The 14,389-nt window shown below is 37.2% G+C and overlaps 1 protein-coding gene across 3 annotated transcripts; it reads left to right on the forward strand.

Moving 5' to 3' along the window:
• Positions 1 to 3,061: 3,061 nt before the first annotated feature.
• Positions 3,062 to 12,645, forward strand: spoon (A-kinase anchor protein spoonbill). 3 transcript variants are annotated; one of them, XM_034319221.2, is made up of 6 exons: positions 3,062 to 3,250; positions 9,087 to 9,920; positions 9,977 to 10,489; positions 10,596 to 10,811; positions 10,883 to 11,013; positions 11,102 to 12,645. In XM_034319221.2, exons 2-6 carry the CDS (start codon positions 9,128 to 9,130, stop codon positions 11,192 to 11,194), a joined length of 1,746 nt encoding a protein of 581 aa, XP_034175112.2. In that variant the 5' UTR covers positions 3,062 to 3,250; positions 9,087 to 9,127; the 3' UTR covers positions 11,195 to 12,645. The 3 variants fall into 3 exon arrangements, with proteins under 3 accessions (XP_034175112.2, XP_034175114.2, XP_034175113.2); XM_034319223.2 differs by lacking the exon at positions 3,062 to 3,250 and adding an exon at positions 4,162 to 4,503; XM_034319222.2 differs by lacking the exon at positions 3,062 to 3,250 and adding an exon at positions 7,769 to 7,970.
• Positions 12,646 to 14,389: the final 1,744 nt, after the last annotated feature.

The raw sequence follows: 14,389 nt of genomic DNA on the forward strand, positions 1-14,389 counted from the left end.
ATATCTACAGTCACGTATTTAGAACTTGCACTATTATAAGTTTATCATTAACTGTCATGATTGAAAAATGTAAGATACAGGACATAGAAAAGTCTAGCAAAGAGCCATCTGATTTTTCATTCTTACGTACAATCACACTGTACTTAAAATTATATCAAAAAATCAGCGGACGGAAATTCGATTGAGACAGCAAGTTTCATCGAAACTGTGCCATCGGAGGCAAAGTTTCAGATATCGTTGTCTGGGACACGGTGTGAACGAGCCAGAGATTTGCGAACCCCGGGAAATGCGTTTGGGGTTTGGGAACCCCCCAGACTGGAGGGGATATACCCCAGACACCCCCTCCAGCAGACGGATCTCCCTCCACCGTGACTATAGCTGCTTCTGTAGAACCCTAGCCAGCGTCAATGGTACGGGGTGCAAAACCCTGTCTGCTTGATAAACCGTTGCACCGCCCACACACGATAAACGTAATATGATGCATTCATTCGCGATGAAAATAAAAAAGAAGGTGAAAAGAAAGGGAAAGATAAGCGGTCGTATCAGCTATCAAGTGGGCGTTTTAAAACCTTCTTATTTCTTCTCTCGATGCCGACGATATTTGATTGAACAGGGTTGAAAGAACTTTGTGCGTGCAAAGAGATCAGCAATTTGGACCCACCTCAAGAAACAACTCTCTCACGTAATGTTTTGCAATTAGCCTTTAAACTTTCTCCATTAATTAAGATTAATGGGCATTCGTGTTATTAGAGAGTAGATGATTGTTTGGATTATCTTGAAAGTGATAAATTTTCTCCGAGTTTTCCCTTTCGTTCTAGACGTCATGGTTAATGATTAGTAACAAAACTGAAACGCTGGTCACGGTATAGTGATCAGGAGGTCAGTGGTCGTCTAACTATCTTATAATTCTTTCAATTATTATAATACTATCGTTAAATCTGCTTGATCTTTTCCAATCTCTAACCAGCATATAATTAATCTCCGTGCACAGTCAGCGTGTACAGAAGGTATTGTACGAAGAAGAGAAACCTGACTATAATTAGCCATTACAGTAGTTTAATCAATAGCCTGATTGATACACGCCAGCTGAATGTAAACAACCGATGTATTTCGGTGTCACAGACTATATAACATTGCTCCAAAAGCTAGGGTTGCGAACCCCAGCAAGGTAGCCAGCCAGCCAGACAGACCAACATGAAAGGGGGTGACCCAGACACCCCCTCCACTTCGTTGTTTGCAAGCAGCTCCACTACCACAATCGAAGGGTTAAATGCACTAGTGAAACAACAATAATTAAATTCGATTATTATAATTGACAATCAAATCTCTGCGCTTAACATTTTAGCATTCGTTGTCATTTATTCGCGAATTTGATGTTTATACGAATAAATTCCCAAAGATGCAGTATTTCTGAAACTGATCAGAATCATCTAACTTCCTAATCGAATTTAGTATCAAAAATAAATTCTCAACTATGAGGGTTAGACAGCTTGTCCCCCGTCGACTTCCCCGTTGTTTCCAGTCACCACGGTTCAATTAATCTCTCGAAAACGTCATTCTGAGCCACCAGGCATGGTGTAATCATTAACGACCACTATCGTTTCAAAAGCTTCCCCTATTCAAGAGAGCAGGCGGATAATCCCTGAAGAAATATCGATTCCCCTAAAAAGAAAGAATGCCCCAACCGCGTAATAACTGTTAATAAGAATCTCGATGGGTCCGTGGAAGATGGCGAACCATGGCACGACCGATTCGAGGATAAATAAAGGAGAGAAAAGATGAGAGGAAGGGCTGGTTAGTTGGCTAGCTGTCCGAAGGGGAGTGCTAGGAAGGAAGGACGGGCAAGAGCGTGTAGGAAGGGTAAAGCTGTTGGTGCCGAGAGGAACGGAGAGAGGGGAAAACGGCCGTGGTGTTGCTGACCCGACGACCGCTGTAACCTTGCGTCCCGACGCCGTGCATCCAGATCAAACGATCTCGTGGATTATCTGAAGACCTTCGGATTCTAGACAATCCTCTAGACATTTTTCGAATCTTTCCACAGAGAATTGTTTTTTTTCTAATGCAATACTTAATTTTAATTTTATAAATTCGTAGATTTATTCCAACATCCTAGCTCAGATTTTTTTGTATTCCAGAGAACAGACCCTCGACTCGATCTAAATTTGCATTGCAAGTTACGCAGCAGTGTTGTCGACATTATGCAGAGTACAAGAGCACATCTTTATTGTCATTTACATTTTTATGAGAGTCGATCTACCCTTTGTCAGGATTCACGCTCTATCTATTCATATAAGTGTCTTAAGGTAAACGACACATGATACTTGATAAAATTCATAATAAAAATTTATAGGATCCAACAACTGCATACGTAAGGAGAATCATTGAGTGCGGGTCGTTAAAAATAGGCTACCGATGCGCAGGCGTATCAACCTCAAGGTTATCTACGTCACCCTACGTCTAGGTCAAGTCCTTGGCTAGATCTTATAATCCTTGATAGTTTCTTTTCACAAAAAGACATTCTTTCTTAAATAAATATTAAGTTCTGAAATATTTGCTACTATTTTGCACATTTTTGGAATGTTATCGCGCGGTTTTAACAGTGTACCGCCACTGCCACCTGGACGAAGCGCTCTTTTTAAAAAAACCGCCAGAAACTCCGGAACTGTCATCATCTGGCGGGAAAGTGATGAACAGTCATCAACATGCTGAGTCTTACCAGTAGAACTACCGGTGAAGCAACGGCGGTAAAATACCAATCGAGGTAAGCCGGTAATATACCACTGGTGTAGTTTTTTATTCTTTTTCAGGAGTTGGCCACATGGTGCAGCACCAGTCCATCGCGGCAAGTAAATCCCCAGAGATAAGCACTCTCTATTCCTCTTTGATACTCCTGATACATGGTTAATTGTAGAAAATTTCGCCATAAGATAACAGCAATAACAGAATGATACACATGTCGTGTACAGTAGTGAACATTTGAAGTGAAAGAAATTTAGCGCCAGGTTTTAGTTACAGAAGTTACCGCGAGTGGTGCTGCTGTCGCATCATCCCGGCCATGCTGCTCCTGAGTTTGTGCCGCCATATTGTCTTTCGCGAGTAAGGGAAAACATTGTTGTAACGTGGCGCAATTTTCTACGATTTTTGCGGGAAATATTGTTCAGTGTGTCTAGAAGTTCATTGTAATTAATCGCAGGACGAGCACAGATCATCCAAGGGAAAGCAGTACTTCGAACGAGGTGTAATTACACAGGTAATTACCATATATTAACCATCTTGGACAGACCTCGTGCTCGTGTGACTGGCCTAGCGGTTTTTCTTTGTTATCTTTCACTTATACCCATATAAAACTCATGTAACATCAGAATCAATCGGTTTCAACGTTTCGAACAGATGTTCAGTTAAGAAATTAGGATTATCCGCGAATTGGCACGTTTTGTTGTACGTATTACTTTATCCGGGGTTTGACCTACAGTTACTTCACCGAAATTCGACTGACCGCAATATAGGCAAGCCACATGATCATTCGGAAAGCGAGAGAATTCGTTTGTTTGAAAGTTGTAACGCTTGGCTCGTTTCCTACGTTGGCATCTTTTCCTTCGCTTTCGATGAGACGCGTCCCACACGTCGGTTCTTTCCCTCCTTAGACAAAATATCGATTAATATTAAAGTAATCAAGAAGTTCTTGGGAGACGAGTCGTAAACATATGGAAATGGCGTGATCGTTGAACGTTCTTTGTCCGCTGATCCTGTTCACATTTCAATTAATATGTCAACTACCTTTTACCCGGTAGGTTTACATCGATATTCACATGACATCACGCGACTGTACCATACGAACGAAGACGCAGTACATAGTGAAATTGATAAATTATATTGTAAGCTCATAATTTAAGTAGCAAAGGAAAGCACATCCTTTAATGCTCTTTGAATTTATCGTATTTAGTTGTTAGTGACAAAAGCTATTGATAAAAGCACTTCGAAAGTGAGGTGCTTTAAAGAACGGGAGTGTACACGTGAACTGTTCGATATATATAACAATCGTGTTATACATATATCCAGCTGTGTGTGCACGGCCGTTTAAAGGGTCAACAGAGTGTGGAGTCGCTTTTAGTTACGTGCTATTTCTAAGATACATCCGTTTCGTTTCCCATCGTCTCGCTTTCTAAGGAGGTTGGCCCTGAATATGGCATTGGTTATTTCCGTGTACTAACGTAGTCATTATTTAACTATTTAAGCGATCGGTCGTGTCTTCCTATATGAAAATGAAACTAATTTCCTACCAAGTGAATACGCGACCAAAATATTTGTAGACTGATACAAACATACATTTTTTTCCCATCGGGCCATAGTTTGCCGCCAATTGATAATTACAGTGCCATCAGAAATTACGTCCGTTCGACTTTGTTTTTATCTTGTTTGTCCGGTAATTATCAAAAATAATGGTGAAATGTGCCGAGTAAATTAGGACAGTACGATTTATGAAAATGGAGGCTTTAATTAAAGGTACGATTGGTATGAAAATTATTAAAATAATTTCGTCGAATAAAGCGTAACCTTGCGATTTGAAATTACATCTTCGAGAGCTATTCGTACGTTGTTCAAATAGTTGGAAATATTTCTAGCGATTCGCGTCTATGATTTGTAAATAATAAACATGCCTATTCGTATGCAAGGTCACATGTACATATAATCGACAAAGTTGAATTGTACGACTTCCCGTGATTTGCCTTCGATAAATCAGGACACTGTCAAGATTACAAACACAATGTTGATTCAATATCAGCACCTTACAAACCACTCGAATTTATGAAGATAAGAAGTATCGTTGATTTGTTCTTTATTAATCATTGAGCATTAAAGAATAATGAAATAACACTAAAGGTGCAACAAGTTTATCTCGATGAATGTAATTTTTAGCGACTGTTTTATCCATTACCGCTCATAGTAATTACACTCCGATTATCTCGTCAACATTTTTTTATCTATCGTTTATCGGTAACAACTAGTGCTTTTATAGCAACATAGTGCTTGTGAAGTTTCATATCTCACTCGTACACATTCAAATCTCCATGATCTTTAGCCTCTTCACTCTTCATGGCTTCGTTTCAAGTACGAGTGTTATCAATATAATTATTTACTTCACTGATAAAGATTAGACGCTACCCCGTTGACGAGCTGTCAGTTTGCGTACTATTTTAACGCCAGTTTACTGGTTCCCTCACTTCCCACAGATGGCGCTGCATAAGCTTGCACGAAAGCCTTCTTTTGCGTCCTTTTTCGTAGCAGCTTTACTGCTTACGTGTTCCTCTTCCTCGTCTTATTCCCTTTCTTCCTTGATAATCTTACCTGGATTCGGTTACTTCATCGTTCCTTCGCGTGCAGGTTGGACATTCCAAGAGCACGTTGAACCTCGGTCACCTCCGTTTCTTGAACATCCACGATATCGTCGCGTAACGATCTGCTAAGTTAAACGCGTGTCTCCCTCTATCAACCGATTAACTACGTGGCCCGTTTTCCTAAATGCGTTTTACCCGCGAAAAGCTATCATTTGAAATCATAAACTCATGGTTCACTGTATTACGGAGAAGAGACAAGAGACCTAGATACAGTTTCTGTGATACAAACGTCCTCGCATCCGGGCTATTCGAGATAGTATCTTGAATTAAAAGATTAATAACTGGGACTCGAATAGCCCGAAGCCATTGAACGGTATTAAGCAAGATCGCTAAGTAGACTTGTAGCGCGTTTAGCATATCGTGGATTTCCGGTTCGACAAGTGTCACCGGAAAGGATAATATTGTCTATCTATGTAGGCGAATTGTCCAGTTATAGTTACTGGAACGAAACTACATTGGTGACAACACGATAACGGTTTCTTGGAAAAATTGTATCCCACCAGAAGGTAAATCCGTAAGTAACCCAGTTCCTCGAGCGACTACATCGACGATCCGATCCTCGTCGAACAACAGTTACCGGTTTCATTTTAATTTAATTTCTTTTTTCTCTTTCTTTCAACGGCATCCCTTCTCCCTTTCTGGTTGCACCGGTAAGAACTGAAATCGTGTTCTTGCCTCACCTTGGCCGATCTCCTTTCCTACTCCCTAACGTTCTGTCCAATGAGATTAAGAGGCCGTTGAATCGAAGTCGCTCGCCCTTACGATGGAAATTTGTTCGATGGTAATTGACGGTTTTTTATGTTCGTTCACCCTCTTATTAGTACTGTTTAACGTTTAAATAATCGTTCAACGAACCGAGAGGAACCTTAAATTTCAGATAGTTGTGATTCTTCCCACCTAGCGAAGGTACCTAGCATAGATTTTCTTGAAAAATTGTAACATCTTGCGATAAATAAAGACATCAGTCAGTGAACATTCTTGTATTTTATTAATAGGTTTATATCCTTCAGCGATACATCAATGAAACATTATGCAGTATTGAATGATGCATTGTATAATAGGTAAAAACACATTTATTTTTTATCATATTCATGTAACATCGAAAAGGTCACTGTCGATTAATTCTTACGAAACAACGTTCGTCTTAAAAGATCGGCGATGATTAAGAATTCAAGATAGCATGATTAAGGTCGTATCAATCGTATCGTAAATTATCATTTTTGTGTTTAAAAAACCGTTCAGTTTGATAAGGTGCGTATGGATAAATGTACATTCGATATGAGAACTAATGAATGAATGTAGAACATAGTAAAGTACTCGTTTACTATACATCTCGATCATTATACAAATTAATGCCGATCGAGTGCTCGATATGACGTAACAGATTAACCAGTTCGCATAATTAATACATAATACATCTCGCCACCTCTTGCATTCGTATATCTATTTTTAGTTAACGCTGCTCTCTATTTTTGTAAAATAAAAATGTTACGCGTACCTCATAATAAAAAAAAAATAGCTGCATTTATATTCCTTCGCTTGATTTGAAAGAGGAGAAATTTTTGCGATTAGGAAATCGGCACATTTTTGCAGCATAACATGGACAACGCAAATTCCAGCAAGCTACTAGTTCGCGTGTGACTGCTTGAAATTGTATCCTACGCCCAACACCCGTCCGATGGAAACCTATAATTTTATGCGCCGTTACGTAATCTCTTCCTTCTGATCGTCAATTTTAATCCTTTTACTTTCGATGCAGACTTCACAATAAACGCGTTAAATTGACTTTTAGAATGTTGCCTGTAATTGTAAAACTTCACCTTTCAATCGTTATCGCAAACGAATAATATGTAGGATATAATTAGCCGGACCACTTGTTCAGATAATTGTATCGCTAATTGTGGCAATCAGTATGATAGAATCTTCGACGTGACAGAAGGTATAAGTATTATTTAATCGTTCAAATTTGATTATCTTTCAATCCGGTGTTTTTAATGCAACTAGTCAGAAGGCTAGTTAATTATTAATTGAGCACAAACGTTGATTTCATTCAGGAATCAGTAGCGCAAGGCTCACCGGCAATTTAAACGAGTTCCGCAATTACAGACTGTTTTTCTGAATTAAGTTCCTCTCTTGCGTGTACGTTTAATAGGCGTTAAAATATTTCCCAGCAAACCAAACGCAACGTTCTTCCGTTATATACATAATTTTATTCTAATGTTTCCAGAATAGAGGGAAGAAAATTGAATTCGATTGTAATCATTGTTATCAGCGTGTGAATGATGCTTAAATGTAATCGCGTCTGCGCAATCGTGAGCATTTCCAGTCGAACTGGTCCCTGAAGTTACCACGTGCTGGAAGCCGCGCTCGTTCCGCAAACCGCAGTACCGTGTTGGTCGTATTAACAGAAAGTACCTTTAATTTGCCTGCGTCAATTACTTCAAAAGTCCTTCGAACTCTCGATTTCCATCGGTTTCCATTCCCGCCCGTTCGTCGGCTTTTTACGAACAACTGAACCAAGTTCATCGATTTGTCGAACGGTCACAGATGGGAATAAGCATGGACGTAACATCGGTGAGTCCCCGTGCGAGCGCAAAAACCATCGCGTATGGTTCGACCTTCGTTGTTAGTCTGTTTCTATTGTGGTATCCTGTGAAAGTGGATGTAACAACCGTCGCGAATAATTTCATTCGATAATCTTATCGATAGCAAAGTTTTTTTGTTTAATCGGTGAATAATTGTTTCGTTCAAACAATTTTGGAGAACGGATATGGATAACTGGTGTCGTTATATATGCGTGCATTTTTACTTGTTTAAAACGATTCATTAAGTTATGCCTTCTGTGAATTCCGAGATTTTCTATTCGAAAGGTGTTCCTTCAGTCGATTCGACACCGTCGTGCCCGATTTTCAGATGAAATGGAACGCTTTCTCTTAACTTTAGATATCACAGATGGAAACTACGAGCGTGTACCATGCGGGACAAATGTGTTATACAGGGTGTTCCTCGATATACGTGGTATCATTGTTAAGTAGATTTTCATACGATTCAACGAATTTCTTTCTTAATTTTTAAGATTGATGCCAGGTATTTTGGATTACTCTGTATAACTCGAAACACGACGCGGACTCGGTGACTTTGAGCGAAAATTATCTAAAGGTGCGGCGAAAATTATGATCGATAAATATCGAACGTGTAAACCGTTACTTGAAATCAAACCATCAACACAGGCTGGTGTTTGGAACGAAATATACGAACAATTTACCTATATTCCAACTATTTTGCTTCGAATTAAATCAATTTTATTTATTATCATTTTTTGTATACAGCGAAATAAATGTTTACCCTTTTAATTTATTTATTTAAATTTTGATCAATGGTATATTGTATTTGATCAATTTTTAACTTCCACGTTTAGGAGAAAAAATATTTATTTGTATACATTGTGTTTTCCCGTAAGTAAGTTATTCGAGCGAGTACCCATGGTGGCCGGAAGTTACGCTTGCGAAACGGTAATTAAGCAAAGGAAACCGAGTAAGACAAGTTCGAAGAGGAATTAAATTTCATCCAGTTCCTATAAATCGCCGATGGGTGTACAGTTATTTCCAATTTACCCGTGAAACATCCCACTGAATAAATATTTGTCAATTGAAATTTTTTCTAATTTCAGGTAATTGTTTGATGTTTCAGAAGGAAAAGGTGTTTAACAACAGCTACGGTGGATTTGAAACATGTCAGCCACTCATATCCAAGTCGTGAAGTGGAGCTTTCCTGCTTTCGCGCTCATTATCGGTCTCCTCTGGTACAGACGTCGTCGAGTAGACAGAACTGATCCAGGTGGAATTAACACCCCAGATAATAGCGACAAAAATTTTGCGAATCGCAAAAAAGAAGTTGCCTCGTCAAAGTCTAACTCGAATTTTTACGATTCGGGCATACAATTCGACGAAACGTCCTCGTTGAATTCTTCCAATCAATTGATAGAGGAAATCGTTTGTAGTCCTAGAAAACGAAGCGAAAGTTTAGATATACCTATGAGGAAGACTTGTTCGCAGTCTGTTTCCGCGCATTCTAGAGTCTCTTGTAAAGATGATCAAGCATGGTACAGTTATCTAGACACATCAACAAGTGAAATGGAAATACAGCTGGGCAGTAATCCGAAAATGAGCAATTTCGAAATGGTTGTTAGAAGCAGAAGTTCATCCTCTTTGGAGAACATCACTGATACCAGTAGTAAAGTATTAAAAATATTCGATAATGTTGTCGAAGAGGAGGAACAAAAGTTACCCTGCGAGAATATTACAGAGCTCGACGATAAAACCGAGAATAATGATGCAAATAACGAATGCAATTACCTTCCAAGCAAAGAATTATCTGTTTCCACTCCGTTAAAAGAAACTGCCAAGACTCCGGCACAAGCACTGTCCGAAAGAGACTCCGCTAATCATAGTCCAGTTTCCGCTGTTTTAGAAGGTAGCGTTACCGATGAAGCTCGAAGCGAAGGAAGCACAGACAGCGGAAAAGGTAACATTGTCAACAGAAACAAGTTTCAGATATTTTACGTGTACCATTTATTCTAGGCGGAAGTATCAACGGTCATCCAAAGGATACTGCAAACCCGGTGTTATATGAGTTTAGTATACCACAGAATTTAGTAGGAAGGCTAATTGGTCGTCATGGAAGCTTCTTACAGAGTATTCGAGTTAAAGCTGAAGTGTATATAGTCGTTAAACGTCATCCTACATCGAGAAATCAGAAAGTTTGTGCCATAGAAGGTTCCACAGAAGGAATCAACATTGCCCTAGACATGATACGAAAACAGTTCCCAGAGAAAAAGTATCCTCACGTAACCCTCGAACAGATTTCGCCATTAAAAATACCAGAAGAAATTCCATGGGTCGCTGAGTTAATACAATTGTCTTTAGTGGAAGGGATGAACAACGATGTCGTCGTTTGTCACATAGTCAAACCAAATCGTTTCTTCGTACAGCTTCCTACTCACCCTACGTACCCATCCTTGCGGATTTTAGACGAAAACATGACACGATTATACGACACCATAGAATCACCTTCAGCTCCAGACGAGCTTAGTAGTACGTTTATATCGGCCTATTTATTTTAACTGTACTACAACTAAAGTACCGAGACATTCATTAGAAAATTATTGGTATTATTAATTTGATGTATTGCAATTTACAGGGGGTATGATTTTTGTTACGAAATGGTATAATAAGTGGGTGAGGGTATATCTTGAACGACCAGATCCTAATGGCGAACGGCATCTAGTAAGGCTTGTCGATCACGGTGGATATTGGTATTTCAGTAGTTCTGAGATGAAAAAAATTCGATCAGATTACCTTACATTGCCGTTTCAAGCAATTGAAATATTTTTAGCGAACGTTCAGCCGCGGAACGGTAAGTACGTTCCATTAAATTTTCACGTGTTTTTGTCAATTTGTTTGAACGTATCATTGTATGAATATCAGGTGAGTGGGATCAAGAAGCGTACAATGTAGTTCTTCAGATGTGTAGCGGAATTGTCGGTCAAGCTCAAATAGCAGGATACATTAATAATAGTACATACGTTAATTTATATCTTAATATTCAGAAACATGGAGTAAGTAAACATTTTTTCTTTAGGTCAAGATCAAGTGTATTTGTACAATTATTTTCTGTAATTTCCTATTCTGTTTATCTGTTCATAGGTGATATCTCTTGCCGATGAACTGGTTGCCCGTGGATTTGCGGAACCTGTACCGTTGGAGAGCATAGTTCCAGAAGAAGTATCATTTTCTTAAGGTACCAATTTGAAGTTTAGTCTTTAACTAATTGTACTGTAATGAAACTGTACGGTGATAATACGTGATCGTGTAATATTTTTAGTCACTAATTGCGTATAATTTGTATTCGTTTCTTAGTCGGAGTTTTATATTTCATAATTTCATACTAAGTGAAAGAGGATACAAATATTTCTGTTAAACGAAAGTTACATCGACAGTAAAATCTTCACTATGATTAATACTGTTTCATATTTAATTAAGCTTAAGTCGAGTTACATGACATACATAGCATATATTCTCTTATTAATATATTCAGTATCATTGGACGTATATAAAAAAAAAATAGTTATATTCAATGAGCATTTATAAATACTCCTCGCGTATGATTTGACAAGTACAAATGTGGATTATGTTTAGTGTGACATGTTTACACGCAATGTTTAATCGAATTTTTTATTACCGTTTTTTTTTTCACAATGGCGGGGAAAAAAAGTTTAGATCAAATATTCATGGGCAGTAGAATAATCGTATGGAGAAAACACCTTGATTTTCGTACTTATTATGTGCTGTCGAGATGTACGATAGACATTTACCAATCTCAAAATGTACAGTACATATGATACATATTGAACGCCACATTTCTAAGGGGCTGGTTAAATAATCTTGTACATTGAATTACGATATTTAAACGATCTATAACAGGTGCAGCATTTTTTATGGTATGATAACATAACATACGTCCTTTATAAGCTACAATAATAAATGAAGAAGAAAAAATATCGAGAAATTTGAATTGCAACAATCACATGGTACTTTGGTCCATGATACTTTTATTTTTGGAACTATTGTCTTTTTTTTTGGTGTTACGCGAAAAAAATATGTGTGGGACAAATCCTACAGATGACACTTAGGCGGCTTCGCTAATCAATTGAAATTCAAACGATTGCATTAGTTCATATTCAGGATAATAGAAGCACAGAAATGAAATGTAAACTCTGAGACTGTTAGGGGAAAAAATGGGAAGTTGCGTATTTAACTTTTCCATTATAGGCAAATTTCGAGATCACACATTTTTGTATATAGTGTAACATTTCTTCTCCGTATATAAAATATTTATAATATACCTTAACGATAATAATAATGATGGAAATGAGAAGAAAGAAAAAAAGAAGCAACGGTTAGACGTTAGTTAGCTCTACACGGTGATAAATATGACAAGATAAAGATAGCAAATTTATATATTTTACACTTCTCAAACACGGATAGAAAAGTGATTGTATTATAACTATTTCGGACGAATCGGGAAATTCGCTTCTCTAATACGACTTGTGGTATCTATTACAGGTTGTATTTGTTCATCGTAACGCGATTTTTAGTACATTAAGGTATAAGAAAGACTTATTTTTGTCTAAATTCACATAGCAGTGTTATTTTGATTCTATTATTTCATATTTTCTTTTTTTTTTCAACGATTGAGCTTTGATACTGAAAGAAATCGTATTTATATGGCGGTGGTATTCGCGAAAATCGGGATTAATATGTCAGAATTGTTAAAGTAAAGAAACTATAAATATTAATATTATCTATATACACTTTTAATGTTAGAGGCTTATCGTATAATATATATATACACACACATATATATGTTATATGTTGAAAGATTAGCTAAATTATTTTCAATAATGGAAAGGAAACGCGATTTCTATAATTATTTGTTTCTCTGTATAATCGTAATTTCTTCCTGTAATTTTCGCTTCCTTAATCCCGGTAGAAGTTTCTTAAATGTTTACAATATTTTAATTGTACACTGCCATCGAGCAGGCTTCCCAAGGCTGGTAGCCTTTTTTTCTTTTTCCTTTCATAGATCGTACGATGTATCGTTTGTAATTTTATAATTATATTAATGTTCATCGATCCACTTCAAATGTTCCGTTTATTCTATTTGTAAACAACTGAACTGTATTGGACAGCCGTATTAATAATTTATGTAAGAATTACTACTGTAAGCGTGAGAAAAATTGAAGAAAATTTGCAAAAAAAAAACAGAAATGGGAAAGAATGATTTATTTTATATTCAGCTGGAAAATACATTTCAGAATTGTTAATTGTTAATATTTGCTATTATTGATACGTAAACATCATAGAAATATTTTTCTAGGAATATACATACAATTAAGATAACAGTTATTAAGCCTCTTTTTTTATTATTAAAATCATGTATGCTCTTTGATATATCACCGTCAGGAGAACGAGAATTTTCTGATTTATTGAAATATTTTACATTGGTTAGTACAATATTCTAATCGTATGTAACGCAACGAAATTGTTACATGGTAATCTTAACATTCGGTACTTCTTTCCAAACAGAAGAAGTATCGTTACAGGAATTTGTGTTATGTATCAAACCATGGTAACATTACATTGCGTACATATACATAGTATGTGCGGGAACATTTGGCTATTCATTATCGTATGATTTCATTAATCACTATCGATTAAATTAAGCTCATTTTGTATATACCTTCAATGTAATCTTCGGCGTTTTCATTAAATTTACATCATTTTAATTGTACCGATTTTATTCCTCCTGTACCGAATTGAGCTGAGTAAGCTTTCCTAGAAAAGATAGCGATATAGTATTATATAGTATGTATAGCGAATTAAAAATAATTTAGAAAATAAAATTTTTTGTATTATTATTGTACAATATTTTAACATATTAGCATAAGATGGCGGTAATAGTATTGTTCACCCTCCAGCACCCTCGGTGTCTCTAGGGAAAATGGTGGTGTAAGCTCATTATTCATTTCCGACTTGCTTTAGCGACTAACTGTTTATTTGAGAAAATTTTGTTCTTTTCTTGAACACAAAAGCGTCTCTTGTGAATTAGGTATAATACCAACTGGTTCGAGTGTCTTACTCATTGTCATTTGTGAGGACACCTTCCCCTCCGCTGGTTTGGACTGCCATTTTCCCTAGAGGGACGCCCAGCGAGATGGCAGCACAGACAAGTTCTGTGACAAAATGGTGACATACCTTTATCACATTCAGTAAGATGGCGGTGTTAGTTCCGTTTTCAAAGCGCCCATTCATATTGTTAACACTTATTTAATAAATACTTCCCTACATAATGTAATGTAATGAAAACCGGAAGGAACACCAAACTTGACTAAAACGATTGGTTACCATATTAAATATAGACAAACCTGATTC

Source organism: Osmia lignaria, chromosome 13 (assembly GCF_051020975.1).
Source record: "Osmia lignaria lignaria isolate PbOS001 chromosome 13, iyOsmLign1, whole genome shotgun sequence".
NCBI lineage: Eukaryota > Metazoa > Arthropoda > Insecta > Hymenoptera > Megachilidae > Osmia > Osmia lignaria.

Coding starts and splice junctions, on each gene's coding strand:
- spoon (XM_034319221.2), top strand. CDS start 9,128: ATGTCAGCCACTCATATCCAAGTCGTGAAGTGGAGCTTTCCTGCTTTC. Junction 10,490..10,595: donor AGCTCCAGACGAGCTTAGTA/GTACGTTTATAT, acceptor TGCAATTTACAG/GGGGTATGATTTTTGTTACG. Junction 10,812..10,882: donor GAACGTTCAGCCGCGGAACG/GTAAGTACGTTC, acceptor TATGAATATCAG/GTGAGTGGGATCAAGAAGCG.